At 32.5% G+C, this 20,116-nt stretch overlaps 1 protein-coding gene across 1 annotated transcript in view; it reads left to right on the top strand.

Annotated features, from left to right (window-relative positions):
• Positions 1–20,116, top strand: part of LOC115448363 (potassium voltage-gated channel subfamily KQT member 5) — a 63,510-nt gene that overhangs the window by 26,311 nt on the left and 17,083 nt on the right. The window contains exons 9-10 of the mRNA XM_030175773.2: positions 892–1,043; positions 15,270–15,340. Of these exons, the coding sequence (XP_030031633.1) occupies positions 892–1,043; positions 15,270–15,340 (223 nt within the window). The remainder of the gene's footprint in view (positions 1–891; positions 1,044–15,269; positions 15,341–20,116) is intronic.

Here is a 20,116-nt window from a genome sequence, read left to right as displayed (position 1 = left end):
ATTATTATCCAGTTCAATGATCTCTTTGAAAACTCTAGGGAGCATACCATCTACATGTCTACGTAAACATTAGTTAGGAAATCGATGTTCGTATGCCAAATACATTTATATGACCTATTCCGCATGCTCTTCCCTGGGTGCTTGAAATGTTGTTATAAATCTACTTAACCTTTGAATAGAACCTACTTTCCGAAAGCCAAATGAAAATATTTGGATATTGTTAACATAATAAATGATTATGTTTGAAAAATAGGACTAATATTTGGGATATATAATGCTATGAAAATGCGCAATGTAGCCTGGGATCTTTGCCGCGCAGGACTGAACGAAACTTTTTCCGCCTCGACTATTGCCATAATTATTTTATTTCTAGAAATATAATAAATTATTTAATAATAATAATAATAATATCAGCCCTGTATTATATACTGTCCCACTGTTGGGCACGGGCCTCCTCTACTACTGAGAGGGACTAGGCCTTAGTCCACCACGCTGGCCCAGTGCGGGTTGGTAGACTTCACACATCCTTAAAAATTCCTACAGAGAATTTCTTAAGTATGCAGGTTTTCTCACGATGTTTTCCTTCACCGTTAAAGCAAGCGATAATTCATAAAAAATACACACATAATTTTTTAGAAAATTCAGAGGTATGTGCCCTGGGGATTTGAACCTCGGACATCCGTCTCGTCAGTACGTTCCACAACCAACTAGGCTATCGCCGCTGTTAAAAATTATTTAGTTATGAAGTTTATTTCATATAATAAAACTTTACATTATAAAATTTGTGGCGCTCGCCGCCCCTTTTCATGTGCGGCCCGAGACCAGGCCCCCTGCCACACTAAGCTACACCACTGAAAATACCCATGTATGATATAATTATATTCTTGACAGCCGCGTGATGAGTGCATCCTTCAAGAACAATGCATCCTTTGTGTCAAGACTGCCAACGATCCGGCGACACAAAAGCACCTCCTTGCATTCTCCTGCACCACACACGAAGCCAGCTCACAGATATGATGTGAATGCCAGTGCAGAAAACCTCGGTAAGCTTAACATTACTTCTTGCACTATAATAAAGTAAACGTGTGTATTCTATTCGTATAAAATGATTAGAGCCCTTGTAGTCGTATACGGCAATTCACCGAACTCGGACTTGGTTACCGTTTGTGTAAACCTATTTCTGACAAAAATGCCACGTTCTCCTCTACATTTTGAATACAAACTCGACCCATCCCTAGTGAATAAGGCTAGGTACTGATAATTGCGTCTGTAGGTCATTATTACGGATGCATGTATGCAATAATGTTTTTAATAACGTGTTTCGTTAACGTTATTCGCATTTCGTGAAATTTTTGCGACAGCGCGTAATAGATATTAATCGCATATTATTTCTTACCTATCACGACAAACATAATACAATAACACTAACCCTTTCATTACTTAATACAATATTATAACAGGAACCTAGGTTCAGAAGTTTTAATTTTAGACCACTTTCAATTTGTTATTATTACTTATTTATCAATCTCTCTCTAGTCGGTCCCTCATATCTGAGGATCGTGGTCAGCATCAGGGTTGCATCTGGAGCGGATGATCTGCCTCCATCGCTTTTTGTCTTGCGCGTCTCTTACAGTTGTATAGAATTTAGAGGACGATGACTGTTTTATTTGGTTGGTCCATCTCGATGGTATGCGACCGCGCAATCTACTACCTTTGGTGTTCCCCACCACAAACAGTTTTTCTTAATTTTTATCGCCTCTGCGCACTGTGTGGCCAAAATATGAGAGAATGCTTTGTTGGCATATGGTGGACTTATTTATCAATAGTCACCTACTATTAAGAATAGTCTCGTCTGTACTAAAATTATAATTGCTCTAAATATTTAGAATGCACGTTTTGAAAATACTGTATTTTTTATAATACCTACGCGGTGTTTACAGATTGTTTGAAACACTATAATTATTATAATTGAGTACTAGGTTCGCCCAGTCGACAAATATCAGCCATAATCATTCATTAATTTTCGTGATTTACATGGAGAATGGATAACCAATACCTATTATTTTTATTACACTAAAACATAAAAAAAAATCGTTTCTATGCACAGGGAAAAAGTTACTTAACTGTTTTGTCTTTGTCGTTATTTCTTTATATATATCTAGAAATAAGATAGATCAGTAATTGTTATGAGGCTAAGTTTGACAGAATTTGGGAGTAAGTTGGGTTTGCTTAGAAAAAGCAAGAACTTAAAATTGCTTGCGAATGCCAATATTAAGAGAGACGTACCGAGATCGGGCGATTGGAAATTGGCTCATCATTTGCACCTCATGAGAAGAAGAGCTCTGCGAGCTATGGGTGCTCTAGTAAGATTCCTACTCCTTAGGAGTAGGAGTGAATGCATGAGCTTGTATATGTTACAACGTATCCACTCTACTTTATATTTATCGACTGACTACAATTATTTTCTACATGTTACATATTTACATAAAAATTTAATTTGGCAAATACATTATAAAATCAATGAATGTAGCGGACAATCTAATAAATACGGTTGCCCAGTCCGGGTTCATTTGGTCTACAAGTGCTCTCCGCGTATATTTAAATTATTAATTAATTACACATTGATGTCATTAAACGATAAGTTGCCTCGCTTATACATACTTATCACTTGTTTGATACCGTAATGTACTTTTCCACAAAACGAACAAATCTGTAATATGAGCGCGTGTTCTCATTGCAACCGCGCCGTTACTGCAAAGGGTAGCTAATCTGCGGCAACCACAGCATGCATTACGTGGTGGGATTTGTTTATGCTCCCTTGTAATGCACGCTTGTATTTGCAGTGACGTTGCCGTACCCACGTGTATGCTACGCTTGCAAGGCACGTTTGTCAAACAGGACACACCCTTTACGTTTCTTTACATACAAAGTGCTCTTAAAAATCACAAATATTAAATTGGCTGTTAAAAATTCAGGCCGACAACAAACGTACACAACTGAACGAAATAAATATACGCAAATTGGACATGAACACAAAAACAGGAATTCACCTAGAAAATACGAAATCGGAAATCGATGAGCCAATATTTGGTTGTCATTGCAAGGATGACATTAAAAGGGAGACTACATATGTAAATGGCACATATTGGGAAAAGTGCGGCTGCTGCTAACAACACGAATCACGTTTTTGAAGCGGTAATCAGAGTCAACATTTCAACCATACTTACTTATAACACACGAAGAAAACATCCAATCACGTTGCGTGGTGATCTTGAATGTCGATTGTTACATTTGAAGAATTTGGTGAAATGGAGAGTGATGACATTTATTGCACTGTTCCGTAGATAATCATACATCGGGAGGGGATCGTGCGTGTTGTCTGCTCCATTGTTGGAAAAGCTGCTTCAAAGGTTCTATTCCACATCTTTTAGACGGCACTATGGCATGACAATATTGCAGTCGATAAACTTCTGCTGCGTTTCTTATAAATCCTTATTAGTAAAAGAACTTTCCAGAAATATGTGAATACACGAATAAAGAATATTGGCGTAGCATTGAGACCGGAGAAATTTTCTGATTTCGGCGATAATAGCTGCGCTTAGCTCCAGACACGATGCTAACGTCCTACTTACCTTCTACTTCTCTCTATTATTTTTCACTTTTTTAAATAAAAATGCACCCGCGTAGATAATATCGCTTTGAAATACATTAGGATACTTACTTATAACGCTATAAGAAGCTTCACGTACCTATATCGACAGAGTGGCTTCTAAATGACAACCGCTTTCGCGTTTCATAGAGTTTTGGGTAAAAAAGTTATACTTAGTTACAAAAATTGCGAAACTTTTACATTTAGCAATATGAAGTGTGGTTCACAATCTGAATTTCCAATTTGTACGAGCGATTTAGCATAGGTACTTCATGTTACTGGAATGGCTTCGTTCAAAGCTTTCATTTTCAGTTCGGTAACATACATGATTATCTAAAATAAAGTTAACTATTTACACTGCTTTGCATTTTTTATTATGCATGCCAGTTAGTTCATAGGATACCTGTAAAATATATTTCGTTACTATGTCGAAAAGTAGATAAGATACAGTTTGGTGATGGCAGGCTGACAAAACTTCATACAACATTGAATAAGTTGGTATTACACACAGATACTTTGAAATATCGTATAAAAGTGAAGCGGAAATGGCAGAAGATTTTCTTTTAATTAAAATCGGAATATTATGTAATTCTTGGCTAGCTGCTCGAATATGTGTTTTTCTCCTAAATGTAAATCTGAGTTTAAAAATTCGATAGCAATAATTCGCAAATGTATAATGTTCTTAAAAAACTTAGTATTTCATAACTCACAGCGAAAGTTAGTCAGTAAATCAAAGGCAATTTTTTAATGGTGATAAACCAAATATATTTTATCATGTTTTCTTTTTTAAGTATTTTTCTTATTCTTTTTAATTAGCAATTTGTGATTAGATAGGTTTGAACCGAATTATGAGCTGGCGTCATCTTTTTCATAACAATGTATATAAATGTTTTCTTTTGTCTCTAGTTACGGTATTCCACAAAACAAAGAAAAAACAAATATATACATTTATCTCATACTTATTCACGATGGCATAAACAATAACGGTAATAAAACTAGAGTTTTGCGATAAAACATGAAAATACCAATTGATTCGTTTTATTGAAACACTGCATTGTGAGGGCTTGGGTGCCTCTACGATTGCTCTACCTGTGGTCTTCTATTCACTTAGCTTGTGACATATTTTGTTATATCCACCTTAATATCTGTCTTGTATTTCTATATGACAGATGTTTTGTCTCCTGTATAAATTTAATTAACAAACCTTTATCAAGAAACAGTGAACGCCACCACTACCTTGTAAAAACATAAACAAAACAATAATTTGCTATTAGTTCTAGATACTATTAAACTCTTATTTGTCAAATCAGGTTAGTTTATCACAAAAATACAGTATTATTAATTTGTAACTATGCGTATTTGGCGAAAGGACATAAGTATGTAATATTTTTTTTCATTTTGTCATTCGTGGTCATTTGATAGTAGGATAAATTATAAATATATAATATTACCCAGTATATATATCTTTTTAACTTGTATCTCCTTATACGTCATCATATTGAAAATTTCGTAATAATTATTATTTAATGATAAATGAGATCATAGCAAATCTATACTATTGTATTAATCTAAACAGATCGATTGTGTTTTTATCTAAAGGGGCTAAGCTTTAGGACGACTGCTAAGATTCTGAAAACTCTTTTATTAAAAACTATGATTCCTAAATGGTTATGATTACACAACAAGATCTAATTTTATATTTAAGTGTTGTAAATAAGTGCACCTTGTGACTTTTTAACTCCCGACAGAAAAATAGGGATGTTAATTATACTTTTGATGATATCGGGGACATGGAACTTAATATGGATAGGTATAATACTTATAATCGGTTTATAGAGTTTGGAAAAACCTAAACAGCCTCGCAAAACTGCTTCGGAGGGTTAGTAACATGATAAGAACATAACTAGACTAGCCTGTGAGCGTGCACTGGTTTACTTCGTTTTTATCCTCATAGTGGCGCGTACAATCTACGCTCTATACGGCAAGGAGTGCACGTCCTTACAGAAAAAAACCATTGCTCATTAGGGACGCTTTTAGTATCTCAAATAGTGTCGCTTTAGTTTGTTTCCAGAGCGATAACTCGTATTTTCATTGCGAAATTGTCAATAACGTCGCGTTACTTATTTATTTACGTAAGGCAAGGTTAGTAAGTGTAGGTTAACGTTCATATTATAAACTATTTTTTTTTAACCTGACTCTACGCTTGTTAGCCTGACAGGGCCGGTTTAATTTATTTTCCCGGAAAGGTAGGCAGGCGTTTATTTCTTATATAAATTAGCATTTATAAAAAAACAAAATTAGTACAACGATTCATTGTATTCACAACGAACGTTATGAAAAATTATTTAACCTTTTTTAATGTTCACTTTTGTATATTTCCTTGGGTGATTGATTAATACTATAATGTTATACATTGTTAACTCTGCCGTACCGTTAGGCTCGATTAAATTTATGATATCAATTTGTTTGTCCGTATGTCTGTTTGTCAATTTTTGGAAACTAAGTCATGTGCACGCCGTCGTGCCCTCGAAAATAGCAGAAGTCGTACAAGAACAAAAAAGAATGTTACTTTTTATCTTGATATTAAATGACCATGAATGAATGAATAAGAAAAACACACATTATTTTAAAATTTTCGAACAAGATACCAAATATGATTAATTAAGCAAAATATTCACAATATCAATTATAATTTACCTGTTACAATTATTTTAAGTAAAGATATGTGCTTCGTAGCATCAGCTACAAATGTAACTTGCCGCTATGTGTATTAGGAGTATATCTTACATGTATTTTGTACTTATATTTCTAATAATTCTAAATTATGTGGTAGTTATCTACTTTACCACAACAAAACTTATAATATAGTTAAATACTTTAAGATATTTAAAACATGACATATGTACGTCTGAATTTTAGGCCTGCCTATATTCAGGAATAGGGTACGCAATAACAGAAATAGCCTTAAAAACTGGATATCTTGTGATACCAAAATCATGAAGCTTTGACTATCATAAAAACGTTGCTAGTTTCTTTATTTCATCCGTATACACTGAAAGTGGCGTCCCTTTGTGTTCCCTCGTATTTTTACGGAATGCTATGTTTCATGCCAATTGCCACTATCTATCAATGATACTGGCGAGTGGCGTGTGTAACGTAAGTGATAGCGATCCCCTATTTACTCAACCAAATTATCAATGTGCAAATATCCTATGTGACACACTTGTATCTTTTATAAATTAAGTTAAACCTACAACGATACATAACTCACAAAGTAATTCAGTGTTATATTCCAAGTACAATACTTATTGCATACTATGATGATACGAAGACTGTTTTGATTCAACGAATAAAGATTAAAAAATATCACGTCAAAAAGTGTTAGCACTTTCACAAGACAGAGATAACAAATGGATCAATACTTTGCCTGAGACATTAAAAGGCAACTGCTGCATTGACCTCCATAACATTTAAGTTGTTTCGAACTAAAAACAATGTATTTACTTCTTTATTCATAACTATATAAGTCTTATTTTACTTTAATATCAGACGAGACTTATTTTCTTTACGTATAGCATTGGATTTAGATACGGAATAAAACAAGCTACACATGTAACAATACGTCTGTTTAAAATTGCCTAAGTTTAGAAAAAATATTATACCTAAATCCAAAGTCACTTTTAAATTATTCTATGTTCTTGGTCAGGATAATAGTGAATACCAAGTTATAAGAATACTTAATACTGCAGAGTCCTGTAATGACGCTTACACAATCAGATAGAAAAGTAAAAGATCCCTTCTTTAGCAATTTTCTAGAGCTTTGTTATATAAAATGAATAAAGAACGGAGCTCTGTAATATAAGATGAATCCTGCTTAGCATAAGCTATTCGTTGCGGTAAAGATTCACTTAGAAGTATAATATTTAAAGCCTCTTTTGCATTAGGTGACATTTAAAAAGGGATAATCTGATTGTAGACTTAAACTTACTTTCTAATTTAATAGCAAAAGAATTAGGAGGATTCATTTAAAATTCTCAATTCTTTTTTGTTGAATTTTATTTAAAATAATTCTTTTGTTTCATATTTCATTTTGCTTGTACTTCCTACGAATGATTGATGACACATTCGTGCAAGATCCAGGCAATGAAAGGTATTCCGCGCTTTCGGAAACAAATGAAAAAAAATCTAATAGAGTATACGTTTTGTATGAACTCGAAGACACAAATCCGTTACTGGGGCCTCGATGGTGCCCCAGTCGGTTAGGCAACCGGCCGGATATTACACGGCTATGAATTGTCCAATATTTATTTTGTAAAAAATCAACATTTTATATCTATGTAAAATGAAAGTTCGAACATACAATTAAGTGTTACAAAACTAAATTCCGTAAATATAATCTAGTCTATTTACATCAAGACAGATTGGAACATTCATTATGTTAATAAGTATTAGCCAGTTAACAATTTTACCCCACAGCTCCATCCGCGTTCTGATATAAAAAATATAGTCAGATAAAATAATATTATGGTGTATAATATTTGATGTTTGTAAGTATATAGAGCAATTCTTAAATCATAGACAGTTATTTTATCAACAATGTAAGGGATCCGTTGGCAAACATACTGTCCAGCAGGAGTGTATAGAAAATAAAATGGATAGATAAAGTGGAGTACTAGTGTTGAAGTGTGCCTGTGTGTGGCAGGCGCGAGGAATGGACGCACAGTGCGGACGCGAGCCGTCAACCCTTCGCACAGCGAGGACTCGGTGGCAGAAACAGCGCTCTCCAAGAAAAATTCCGACGGTAAGAAGTACCAGTAGGACGGCCCTGCAAACGATTCCTGCAAATAGCTGACTGTTTTCAGAAAACTTTGACTGTGTTTACTGACGCTCTCACTGTCGCTTATCAACAGCTTAGTTTGTTTAACAGACCTTATGTGTAAACCATAGTGTGTCAACGAGGTATGTCTTTACTAAGCTATTTACTATTAGAATCCACTTTCTACATAGCTAACTAAAACTATTAATTATAATATCATTTTGAACATAGTATATTTAGAAACTATTCTCGCCTAATCTACCAATTATGATTTAATATAGCATTAGAAAATTATTAATATATAATGTTAATTAATAAAAAAATGTACTCGCGAAATAATAAAGTAAAATAATGTTATTTTCTCAGCACGTGTCAATTACCTCATGTATCATAGTGTATAATAATTTTTCTGAACTAAATGTTTTTAAAAACATTCAATAAATTGCACAATTACTTCACCGTATTCACAAATTTAAGATGCAACTTTGGTTATTAATTTTATTTTAAAAAAAATTATCGATTCGTTATTTAATTTATTTCATTTATTACTTAGTTTTCGTTTTACAAGTGATTTTCGAGTAACATTTTATTTATAATATTCTGTTTTTTTTCTTATGTTATTTTTGTCAAATAAATATAAGAAACCCTCCATTTTGAACTCTTCTCGTAACTTATTTATAATTCCCTCAATGACTAGGAACATTTGGGTAAATCAGCAACAATTTACAAAAAAATTACGATAATTCGTAATGTAGGTTAGTGATGGCGACAGTCCAACTTAGTGACAACAAATCAATAGTTACTGTTATTGTAATTAGCGTGGCACAGGGCACGGGCACGCGACGCTTGCTCATGGCTTTTGAAATAAAGTTCAAGCCCAGTTTCAATCCCTGCTGGTACGTGTAAGAATCCTCGTACTTTATTCAAAATTACTCGTAAGCATGGTTTGTTTTTTATGATAGCTAAAATATCGTTATTCTCTATGTTTTGTTTCCGAGAACATTTACTACAACGTATATGACTATAATTATAATGAATTGTTTTGATAAACAAACTACGATTTTTATTTCGAACTGCAAAATAGTAAATTGATTAATTGCGTTGTTTAGCGAAATTTAACGTCCGTGTGACGGCGAGTGCTATGAAGAATTATTTACCGTTATTCCATCCTCACCCATTCATAACAAAACTACGCGGACTGGCTTGCGGAACCACAGCTTTGTGGTTATCTCCATCTCGGTTTAAACCTAAAACTTAGAGGTTGCGGTACCATTAAGCTGTGGAATACTTTGCCGACATATATTCCCTTTCTTTTTGTATTGAGTCCTTTAAAGGAAATATTTAGAATTATTTAAACAGATCGGCATAACAGTGGCGACAGTAAAAACATAAAACATCGATCCGGTCTAATTTTTTTTAGATCTCACTGCACTTGCAACTATTTCAACTAGTGGCTATACTACTCTGTGGCTGAAAACCAGCGCTACTCGTAGCTACTGTCACGGTCAGCACAAATTCAGCCACTTCCGTTAATCTTTTTAGTAGGACATTATTAAGTTTTATTTGCAAGTGGGTAGATAATAAACTATTTTTTATTTTATTTATTTAATTAATAGTCGTTAAGTTTATAGTCACTTTAAATGTCAAATAATTGTATGAAAATGAAAATTGATAGCCCGTTGTTATCCTATTCTGCTATGTGTCTGTGGAACAAGCCAACAAGATCCGCGCAGCGCTTTTACTTGAATAAATTAACAATAAAATTAATATCTATGGATTATCAAGTGTCTATTAAACATCAATCTGTTGTCAATTAAGGCTTGTTAAAGGGAGTTTATTTTCACGAGAACTTATAAAATAATACGTATTGAAATAAAATAAAAATATATATAACGATCTCCAGATTTTGAAGGAAGCTTATATATTCAGTCGTAATACTAACTACTAGACATGACTAAATATAGATACTAACAACTTATAAGTAATAATATAAAAATAAGTATTTCTATAATGAATAGTCGTTACAAGATTTTTAAATCGCTTCCACAAACAAAATTATGAAGAATGGAAATTATTATTCTCTAAACCTCCGCACAGTTGCCTGGTTGCTAAGAAACGTGCAGTGTTTCTCCGCAACAAGTTGATTGTGACTAAGCGACGCCGGCATTTCTCGCTGTCATTGTCATTGCCAGCGGAGTCATTCATGATTCATATTTAAATTAATAATGTCTAACTATATAACTCTATCAAGCAATTATAGCGTTATTACTAATCTATGTTTAGTAATGTATTAGGTACGAGTGGTTATTTTAACAAACCGCGGTTTTAGAGCTTGTATAATCTAAACAGTAGGTATTTTATAATAAACTACATTTAATACACACTTAGTGCACATGTATATAAAAGTACCTATGTTAAAAATAAAACTATCCCATAGCTTGTTAGACAGGAAAAGTTATAAAATTGTCAGCTTATTTTCGGCTAAAATCTAAACCATGATAATTATAGAAATAATAACGTTTTTTTTAGAATAGTTCTGCGTTTATTGTTTATTTTGCCGTACAACAAATAGATTATAATTTATTTGACTATGGTTAAAGAGTAAAATATAAAGCAAAACATGGAAAATTATTAATTATTATTAGATGCATTTTATTTCTATAATCATAGACACTGATGAGGTTTTGCAAGACGGGCCTCTTTTGCCGTCATTGTGGTATGTGTAGGTGACCAAATTCGAACATGTTTACTAGTAACTCTGGCTATTTTTAAAACTTGGACGACGTAGATTCGGTTCCTGCCCACTCGTTTATTTAGATTATCCCAGAAAATCGGTTTAGTATCCTAAATGTCTGTATGTCGATTTAAACAAAGAGGCGTTTCGGAACAGAATATTATCGTTTGGTACGAACTTAGGGCCGTAGCCAAGACGCCTTTAAACTTTGTAAAAATATCTATGAGAATGACATATCCCAGCGACAGATTTATTGACTCGCTGTCATTCCCTTACGTTCTTTTTTGTTTTTATTGACGATTGTAGAAAGGCGTCTTAGCTAAAGAGCATTACAATACTACGGAAATGTCTTGGCTACCGCCTCCAAAGAATCACTAATATTAGCGCCATAATTTGGGGAAACCTCTGCATTTGTAAAATTTTATAAGGTACGTTCTTGTACTTTTTGTAAACATTTATTTAGAACTTATAATGTTAAAAATATGTTAATTATTATGTAGATTGTAGTGATTGTCGGAAAATCTTTTAGGTAGATAAATTTGCACTACCAATTAATTTTTTGATAATATAAATAACAAGAAAATTTATTAATAAATGTCATCCATAGTGTCGCTAAAGATAACTAAATGGAATGTGCCATTCTATCATAGCAAGAACCCTAAAATTAATAATAAATAAGTTATACTAACTAAGAGACAGAATAGGTAATGCTCTAAATGAAGAAAATATATTAGATGTGACAAATAATATATAGAATAAACTATCCTACAGAAAAAAAAATAATGGCAGCTAATAATTACATAAATATCAAACGATCATTCATCATCAAAACGTGCTATGGTGAAATGTGTCTCACGTTGTTTGATATAAATTATTTTGATTTAATGAATGAAAAATAAAATATTATAAAATACGTTGGCTGTGTACTTTTAAGATACCAAGTTTATTGTCAAAAATGTAAATAAGCATCAATAATTATAATTAAAAATAACGCTTTACGCCTCGGTTTAATGCACGTAAAGTTGACCATATTATTTTTCATTCTTTTATCTATTAAGCGAATAATTAAGACGTCATTCAGCACGAGACATCAGAAAAGTATAATATGTAATAATATAATAATAATAGCAGCCCCATATTACATAAGTATTGTCTACTGCTGAGCATGGGCCTCCTCAACTATTGATTGGGTTTTGGGCCCTAGTACCTACACCATTCGGCCCTAGTGGGGCTTGGCAGATTTCACACACTCCAGAAACTCTTATGAAAAATTATCAGGTATATGGGTTTCCTCATGTTATCCTTCATCGTTAACCGAATGAGAATTGATTAATAATTATACACAAGTAACGTCGAAAAATCTGAGGTGTGCCTTCGGTTCTGCGGACATTCGTCTCTGCAGATCGTTTCATTCTCAACAAGCCTATCGTGTACGCAAAGATATGTAGAATATTTCTATAATTTATTGCCGGCCATTTTATTTCAAATGCAAAACATAACTTTGCTCCTTATAAACAATTTAGCGCAGCTAGTTTCAAACTATATTTCATATTTACAACAGTGCTTAAATAGTTAACGAATTCAACTTACGCCAAATACCAAGCAATTTTTACACGCATAAAAAATTCTTTGACCGTTAAATAAATAATATACGATGTTTTAGGGAAGGTCAGTCGATGTGTACGTAAAAAAATACGATTAAGTCTATAACTTTAGGTCATAATAATAATAATAATATCAGCCCTGTATTATATACTTGCTCACTGCTGAGCACGGGCCTCCTCTACTACTGAGAGGGATTAGGCCTTAGTCCACCACGCTGGCCTAGTGCGGATTGGTAGACTTCACACAGCTTCGAAATTCCTATAGAGAACTTCTCAGATGTGCAGGTTTCCTTACGATGTTTTCCTTCACCGTTAAAGCGATCGATAAATTCACAAAGAATACACACATGATTTTAGAAAAGTCAGAGGTGTGTGCCCTTGGGATTTGAACTTGCGGACATTCGTCTTGGCAGTGCGTTCCACACCCAACTAGGCTATCGCCGCTTCAACTTCACTTTAGGTCATGGTAAATAGTAAATACAAATTTTGATATAGAGTAACTATGCACGAATAATGCTAAAGAATTCTACAGGAGTTTGTACTTGCGTTTGTTAATTAATAAGTTACATTACACAGATGACAACATGATTCACCGGTGTACTTGTACATATTTTGTTACTAGGAGGAGACATCGGCAAACAGTATAGAGTTCTTGTCGTTGTTATCATTTCGGCATTAGATTACAAAAATCTAGTTAAGTTAATAAAAACCCAGGTGTACGCGTTTGCGTCGAAATGACTCGTTTCCTCTCACCTACAATATTCAGGGTATACCGTTTACAACGCGGAATTCGTACATCCGATTCGATATGTATTCAAAAACTTATATCGGTGGCGTAATATCTGCGACATTATACAAGCTACGAAAGTTTTTCAAAACCGGTTAGCTTTGTTATTTATATAGCCTAGGAATACTTACTTGCATCGAATGTTTATTCAATGTTTGTAATGAATAATTGCAGTAATCAGTTATTTATTCGCTTCGTGAATGACAGACAGGATCTAGAAAAGTAATCCGTCAGCGTTCTAAATACTTAAACAATTACTGATGCTACGAGTGCTATTGGGATGAGATAATAACATCTCTAAATAGTAATGTATCCCTTCGTAACCTTAATAGATTTACTTCTGCAGGGTTTAGAAAGTGCGTTCATTTAGTATCTAAGTTTTTACATTTCGTGAATAGTTTGCCGGGACACATATCGAGATCGTTGCTTCGCATATTAAGTAAAATAAACTATATGTGGATAAAATAATATAATGTGATCACTTCACAATATTGAATTTATTTAAATTAATTTTGAGCAGTTTTACTCGCGTGTCCGTCGGCATTAAAGCCTTTTTCCCGGAATAAAAGTCGTATTGTCCAATTCTTCGGGATAAAAAATCGCCCATAATATTTTATATCGAGATTTGTGCCAGGTATATGGTCTATTTAGCGGTTTTTGCCTTTACATCTAAAAAATATTTAAATCTTAATATCGTGACTAACGTTAAATTTTTTATCGTCGTTTGTAATTTTCATAGTGTCTTGTGCTATATTGGTACAAATAATAAATATTTCTAACAATAAAGCATTTAACAGCAAAAGGAAACCTACAATTCTTGCTATAAAAATTAACTTCCATAATTTTCTTTTTAGCTATCTAATGCCACCCTACTTCAACATTTTCACACCTAGGAATCAATCTCTTGTAGATAAATTTAAGTGTTTACTTACAAATTACTTATATATGATTAACTGAATTCGTTGAGCTACATTTTAATTTTTTAATAACATCTTCTGGGGCATATGGTACTTACCATTTTTCAACCGCTGTATACTATCAACAGCAATGAAATAATTTGCACATATAAACTAATAATTATTAAATATTATATGGTTATTGATATATACAGATCGACGTGAAACGTAAATATATGTATCTAATTATAAAGATATTATTTTTACTATGAAGATAAAGAGAAAGTTATCTACTAATAAATAAAGAATTTAGAATATGCCAAATTTGTGCTCGTTTATCAATGAGGTTGCACTGCTGATCGTTTTTTTTTATTGGAAATGATTTCCAACAAATCGTATCTATCTGATTGTTTTTCGAGTTTGGAACAATGTCTACTGTACGTAATACTTAACACCTTCTGGCAGTGGTTAATACAGATATATTGTTTTTATATTTCCACACTGTATTACGTTACCCCCGTGGTTGTAGTAGTAAGCTAGTGTGTATAAATTTAACAATTTTAAAATATTTCCTAAACTTAAAAAAAACTTACTAATTATATGTGTTCAACATAATATATTATAATATGTACTTCATTTTTTAATAAAGTAACTTATACACGTAAATAATATATTGGAATAAAAAATCCAATGAATTAATAATCCACGTAAATACTTGTAAGTAGTTTGAGTCAAATATAACATACATTGTGTCCAATAGATAAACAATGATTTCTTTTGCAGATGAGGATGAAGAGCCTCGCTGTGTAACACTGACGCCGCGTCACAAAGCAGCCATCCGATTCATCAGAAAGGTATGTTTTTTTGTTAAATATTTTCAAACACCAAAACTCTGAAGGAAATTCTGAAACTATCAGACATAGAAAAGTCCATCATGTCCATCATAATTATATCTTGGTGTTTAATTAATTAGAACTAACTATAATTCTATATATATATCCTATATCCACTAACAAATTACATTCTCATTCAAATTACTCGGTAAATAGCAATTTACACAGTTAAAATATTAATTGAAATAACCATTTAACCATCTAATATCTCAATATATATATCAAATTATAATTAAGTGGCTCAAAACTAAAATTACGTTAATTTAAATTCCAGAGTCTAGGTTTTTTTTTACCCCCTGCTCCACATAGTAAGCGGTTTTATGTAATTGTTTCTTTTACGAAGGTATTTTATTTACACTCTGATATTTAAAAAATATCTCTTTATAACAAAATAATTTAGTCTCAGAGATAATTTTCTACGGAGATGCATAGGCAAATTAAGATCTAAAGAGACCTATTTTAGTTTCTAGCTTACCGACGTAACGTAGCTCAGACGTTACAAGATCGGCGGGAAACATTAAAAATGATAGTTAAAAAAACATTAAGTGATGAAACAAAACGTAAAAAATAACCGTGGACGTTTAAATATATCTCACTAATATTATAAACTAGATGTTGTTCGCTACCGCGTGATTGTTCTTTCCCGCTAATAAAAGTACTACTATGCAATTTACTAGGATATAAACTTTACCAAATTAACGCTTTCCACTACAAAGGGCGTAATTTCATAACACGTACGAAATGTGTGAGCAAAAAAAACGAAAGCAATAAGAAATATTCTGACATCTCATTTTTGTTTTTATAATTATCAAGTCGCGGTCTAGAAAGTTCTTATTTTTTGGCTGTATTTGTCTCATATAATTACAGTTACGTAGTGAGTCTTGTTTAATAAGTTAGCATGGAGTAACATACCTTAGATCCTAAAAATATATCACCTATAACGAATTAATAACGAACGTCTGCAGTAAAAAGCCGGTAAATATCTATAAGGTTTTTGTTTTGGTGTTCACACCACTTTTTTGTTATCATGTAAATAAGACCTATTATGAATATCATTTAAATAACTCTATGATCAATTTTATTTTAAATAATCGGTTCAAAATTATTTCGCTTGGATTTTAGGTATTCTTCGTAATATAAATAAGTTGTAATACAAATAAATAACGTAAATAATAAAAAAAAGCTATCCGAAGACGAAAATTTCAACACGCTATAATTTATAAGTAGTTACTCAGCATGATAATGTTTTGTCGATTACCCATTACGAAGTATATTTATTTAGATGAAATAAAATCTATAGATTTATTATTTAGTTACGGGTGTAAATTACAAATTATTGCATATTTTTATGCGTTTTACGTCTTCTTTACCCTCAAATTATAAAATTTTCGTAGTTGCATTTTTATCAGCTTTGGTAATATAAGAAAATGATTTATAGAACATAGTTTTATACTTAGAAAGATGAGGTTTAGTCGGAAAAGAATGTTGGGTTGTAAAAACCCTTTTTTCTCGACGTAGTTTAATTTTGAATAAACATATTATCAAGAGAGCGTGAAAAATTAAGTAAGACCACACCAAAAAGTGATACCGCGCACAATGACCTTTACACCCTGTGAAGCGGAAAGAGTCGATATGCTGAAATAACATTTGACTTATATGCTAAATTTCATCGAAATCGATTTAATGGTTACTACGTTTACTTTTAATAAACATTAAAAAATCACACATCAAACTTTCGCATGTATAATGTTAGTGAGTATCTTGCGGACTTGTGATGTTTCTTAGAAGAAAAACTATAAACACCTAATAGGTATTTCTGTACTTCAGATCACCAGCATACTTCGTTGGAACATCAACGTTTGATAGTTTCAGATTTTCGTTGACTTTATCATTGCAAAGAATATCTTGTATGTTGATGTTACACAGAAACATTAACATTAATTTATCCACTATATATTCATAATGATTCAGGTATTTCTAGAGAAAAAAGTGGTAATATGGTCCCCTCAGATATATATTAGCCGTATTCCATGTTATTTAATACAATAAACGACACGCTATCTACTTTGTGTTGTCAATTTTTTTCCAGTCAAAACAAGAGAAAAAGTGCCAAATTTATTTCAAACCTAAGAAATCAATGTAAAGACGCCATATTTTATTTATTAATCGAATTGAAATCCATACCGGCGCAACTTTGGAACCGAGTTTAACTTATGAAGCTTTAGTCTTTATTTTAATTATATATAACTAGGTAATTTATTGATTACTTAGAGTACATTGAATGTATTTAAAATAAATAAATAACGTTAATGTTAATTCCCTTCTAATTGCATTAGGGAGTTAAGATAAGTAAGTTTAAGTGCCGAAGATTCTGATTCAGTTAAGATTCGGTGCCGGAGTTTTATGAGCTCAAATATTATGTCTGCGGAAATGTGATATTGAATATTTTATGTATGTAGTATTTGCCGTTTCTTTTTAAAATTTAACATGGACTTCAGTGGATCATGTAACCCAAATGTATTATAATCCTCTGGTTACTGGACAAAAATTTGTTAAACAATTTCAAGAATATGATAAAAAAAAAAATTGCGCTGAAACCACATTGGAGTGAAATAAGGTCATGTGAAAGAAGACGAAAAAGCATAACAATAGCCTTTGTCTAAATTTTGCACTCTAATTTCATTTAAAACATAATAACAAACGGATACAGTGACAAACAAATTATAAACACCGCAACGTATTTTCATATTAGAGTCAGATATTTTTGACGTGAGACGTAAAAACTGAGGGATCGAATTACCACCTTTTTACCGTGCTGTACTTTCTACACCTACACGTCTTATCAGAGACATTTCATCCAAAGATTTAGGTTTATTTGCCTACTGGTACGAGCCTTTTTCTTTTTAATATCAATCAGTTACATAGCACAGTTGATACATAATAATATTATTTCCGTTTTTTTTAATATTATACGCCTATTCAAGTAATTTACTAGTTGAACTAGAACTCTTTGAGCAATATAGAAAAAATCATATCTTAGAGCCTAACCAGGCATCAGACGTTGAATCCGTGTTAAATGCCATTTTATACTCATTCATTTTGTTAAAATGCACAATGGCATGTGAGTACGATTGCACGTTTGCATAGAAAATCAGTGAGAGTCAGCCCAGGTTGTGAAAACGCGCGTTGAACGCCTACAGTCTGAACGGGCCATACAAAATTAACGCAAAATTACGTTATTAGTCTCTGTCGTCCTCACGCTAGCCTTTCTATTTAACGCCAAAAAACATTTCGAGGTGATTAACTCACTCACTCACTTTCCACAAAGGAACAAGAAAATGATCAACATGGTGATGATGATTGATGTTTTCCCTTTAAATATAATTTTCTTATCCCACTCAATCTTATTTTTAATAACCCCTAGTGAGTATCATTACTCGTATTCCACTTAACTTGCGGACTATGCTTACTTTTGAATTTTTGACGTTGGTAAATAAAAACGAACGCAGTAAAAAAGAAAATGGTTCGTAGAATATACAAGACTTACATAATACCATAGTCTAGAAATATGAAGTTCAATTCGTAGTAAAACATTAGAATTTATATTGGTAGCTTTGAAATATTTTTGTTGTGGAATTCTAACAGATGAAGTATTTTGTGGCCCGACGTAAGTTTAAGGAAGCCCTTAAGCCATACGACGTCAAGGACGTTATTGAGCAATATTCTGCGGGCCATGTGGACCTGCTGGGTCGAGTGAAAAACGTCCAGACTAGGTATTACTGCTGCCAGCGAACCCCTCTACACCATGCACTACCATTTATTATATTCGTTCTTTATACTTTCCGTCTGGACTGTACCTACTCTGTGTCTTGTAACGTAATCTTTGTAGTCAAAGTTGGTCTAACTTTAATATCTTTATACTGTAGTAGTTAGTGTGTGCAATGTTATAATACCTTTACTTAACGCATTACTACAATACAATGGCTGCTTCGAAATCGCCTCTCTATTATGTAGATAGTCAATTAATGTAATCACTCAATGTCCTAATGTACAATACTTTTGATGATCCAAACTAATTAAACGTTATACTAGTAAATATTGCTCATTATTTGGTTTCGTACGAACAATTTTTACCAAATAATGTTGTTGGAATGAATACACGACTCGTGTAGTGATTTGGCAATAATATCTTTTTTTGGCATCCAACAACTTTTCTTAAGAAATGTCAATTTCATAATATTTTTTTTTTCAATATGTGCGTCTTCGTTTTGTTATTCTTGGAATCCCTCTTCTGTAACACTTGTATTAGAATCGAAATGGTACTCGTTTATACTCATATTGAAAAAGAAAATATTTAATTTGAATCCATTTTTATCATGCTAACTATATAAGTTTGGTATTTAAAAAAATATAAAATCGGCTAATTAAGGATTTTATTGTCAGACCTTTTTTCACGCTCTACTGTATTCTGGTACATTCAATCCTGCACTACATCAAAACCTACTTTAGAAAATTAAGTAAGAAATAATTAGTGGTCAGAATTTTTTTTAGTAACAACCTGTGTATTAAAAAATAACTTTGGCATTCCTAATGCATTTTAGGAATGCCGCAATAATGTTTAATTATGATTTTTATACTTAACTTAGTTCCAATTAACATTGGCCTTGCATTATTTTATATTTCGTTTATGAAATATTATGCATGACTGCCTTATCGGATCAAACATTAGCATTAATT

This window comes from Manduca sexta, chromosome 25, assembly GCF_014839805.1.
Source record: "Manduca sexta isolate Smith_Timp_Sample1 chromosome 25, JHU_Msex_v1.0, whole genome shotgun sequence".
In the NCBI taxonomy this organism is placed as follows: domain Eukaryota; kingdom Metazoa; phylum Arthropoda; class Insecta; order Lepidoptera; family Sphingidae; genus Manduca; species Manduca sexta.
The sequence above is the reverse complement of the archived record's forward strand: the minus strand, read 5'-3'. Positions and strand labels throughout refer to the sequence as shown.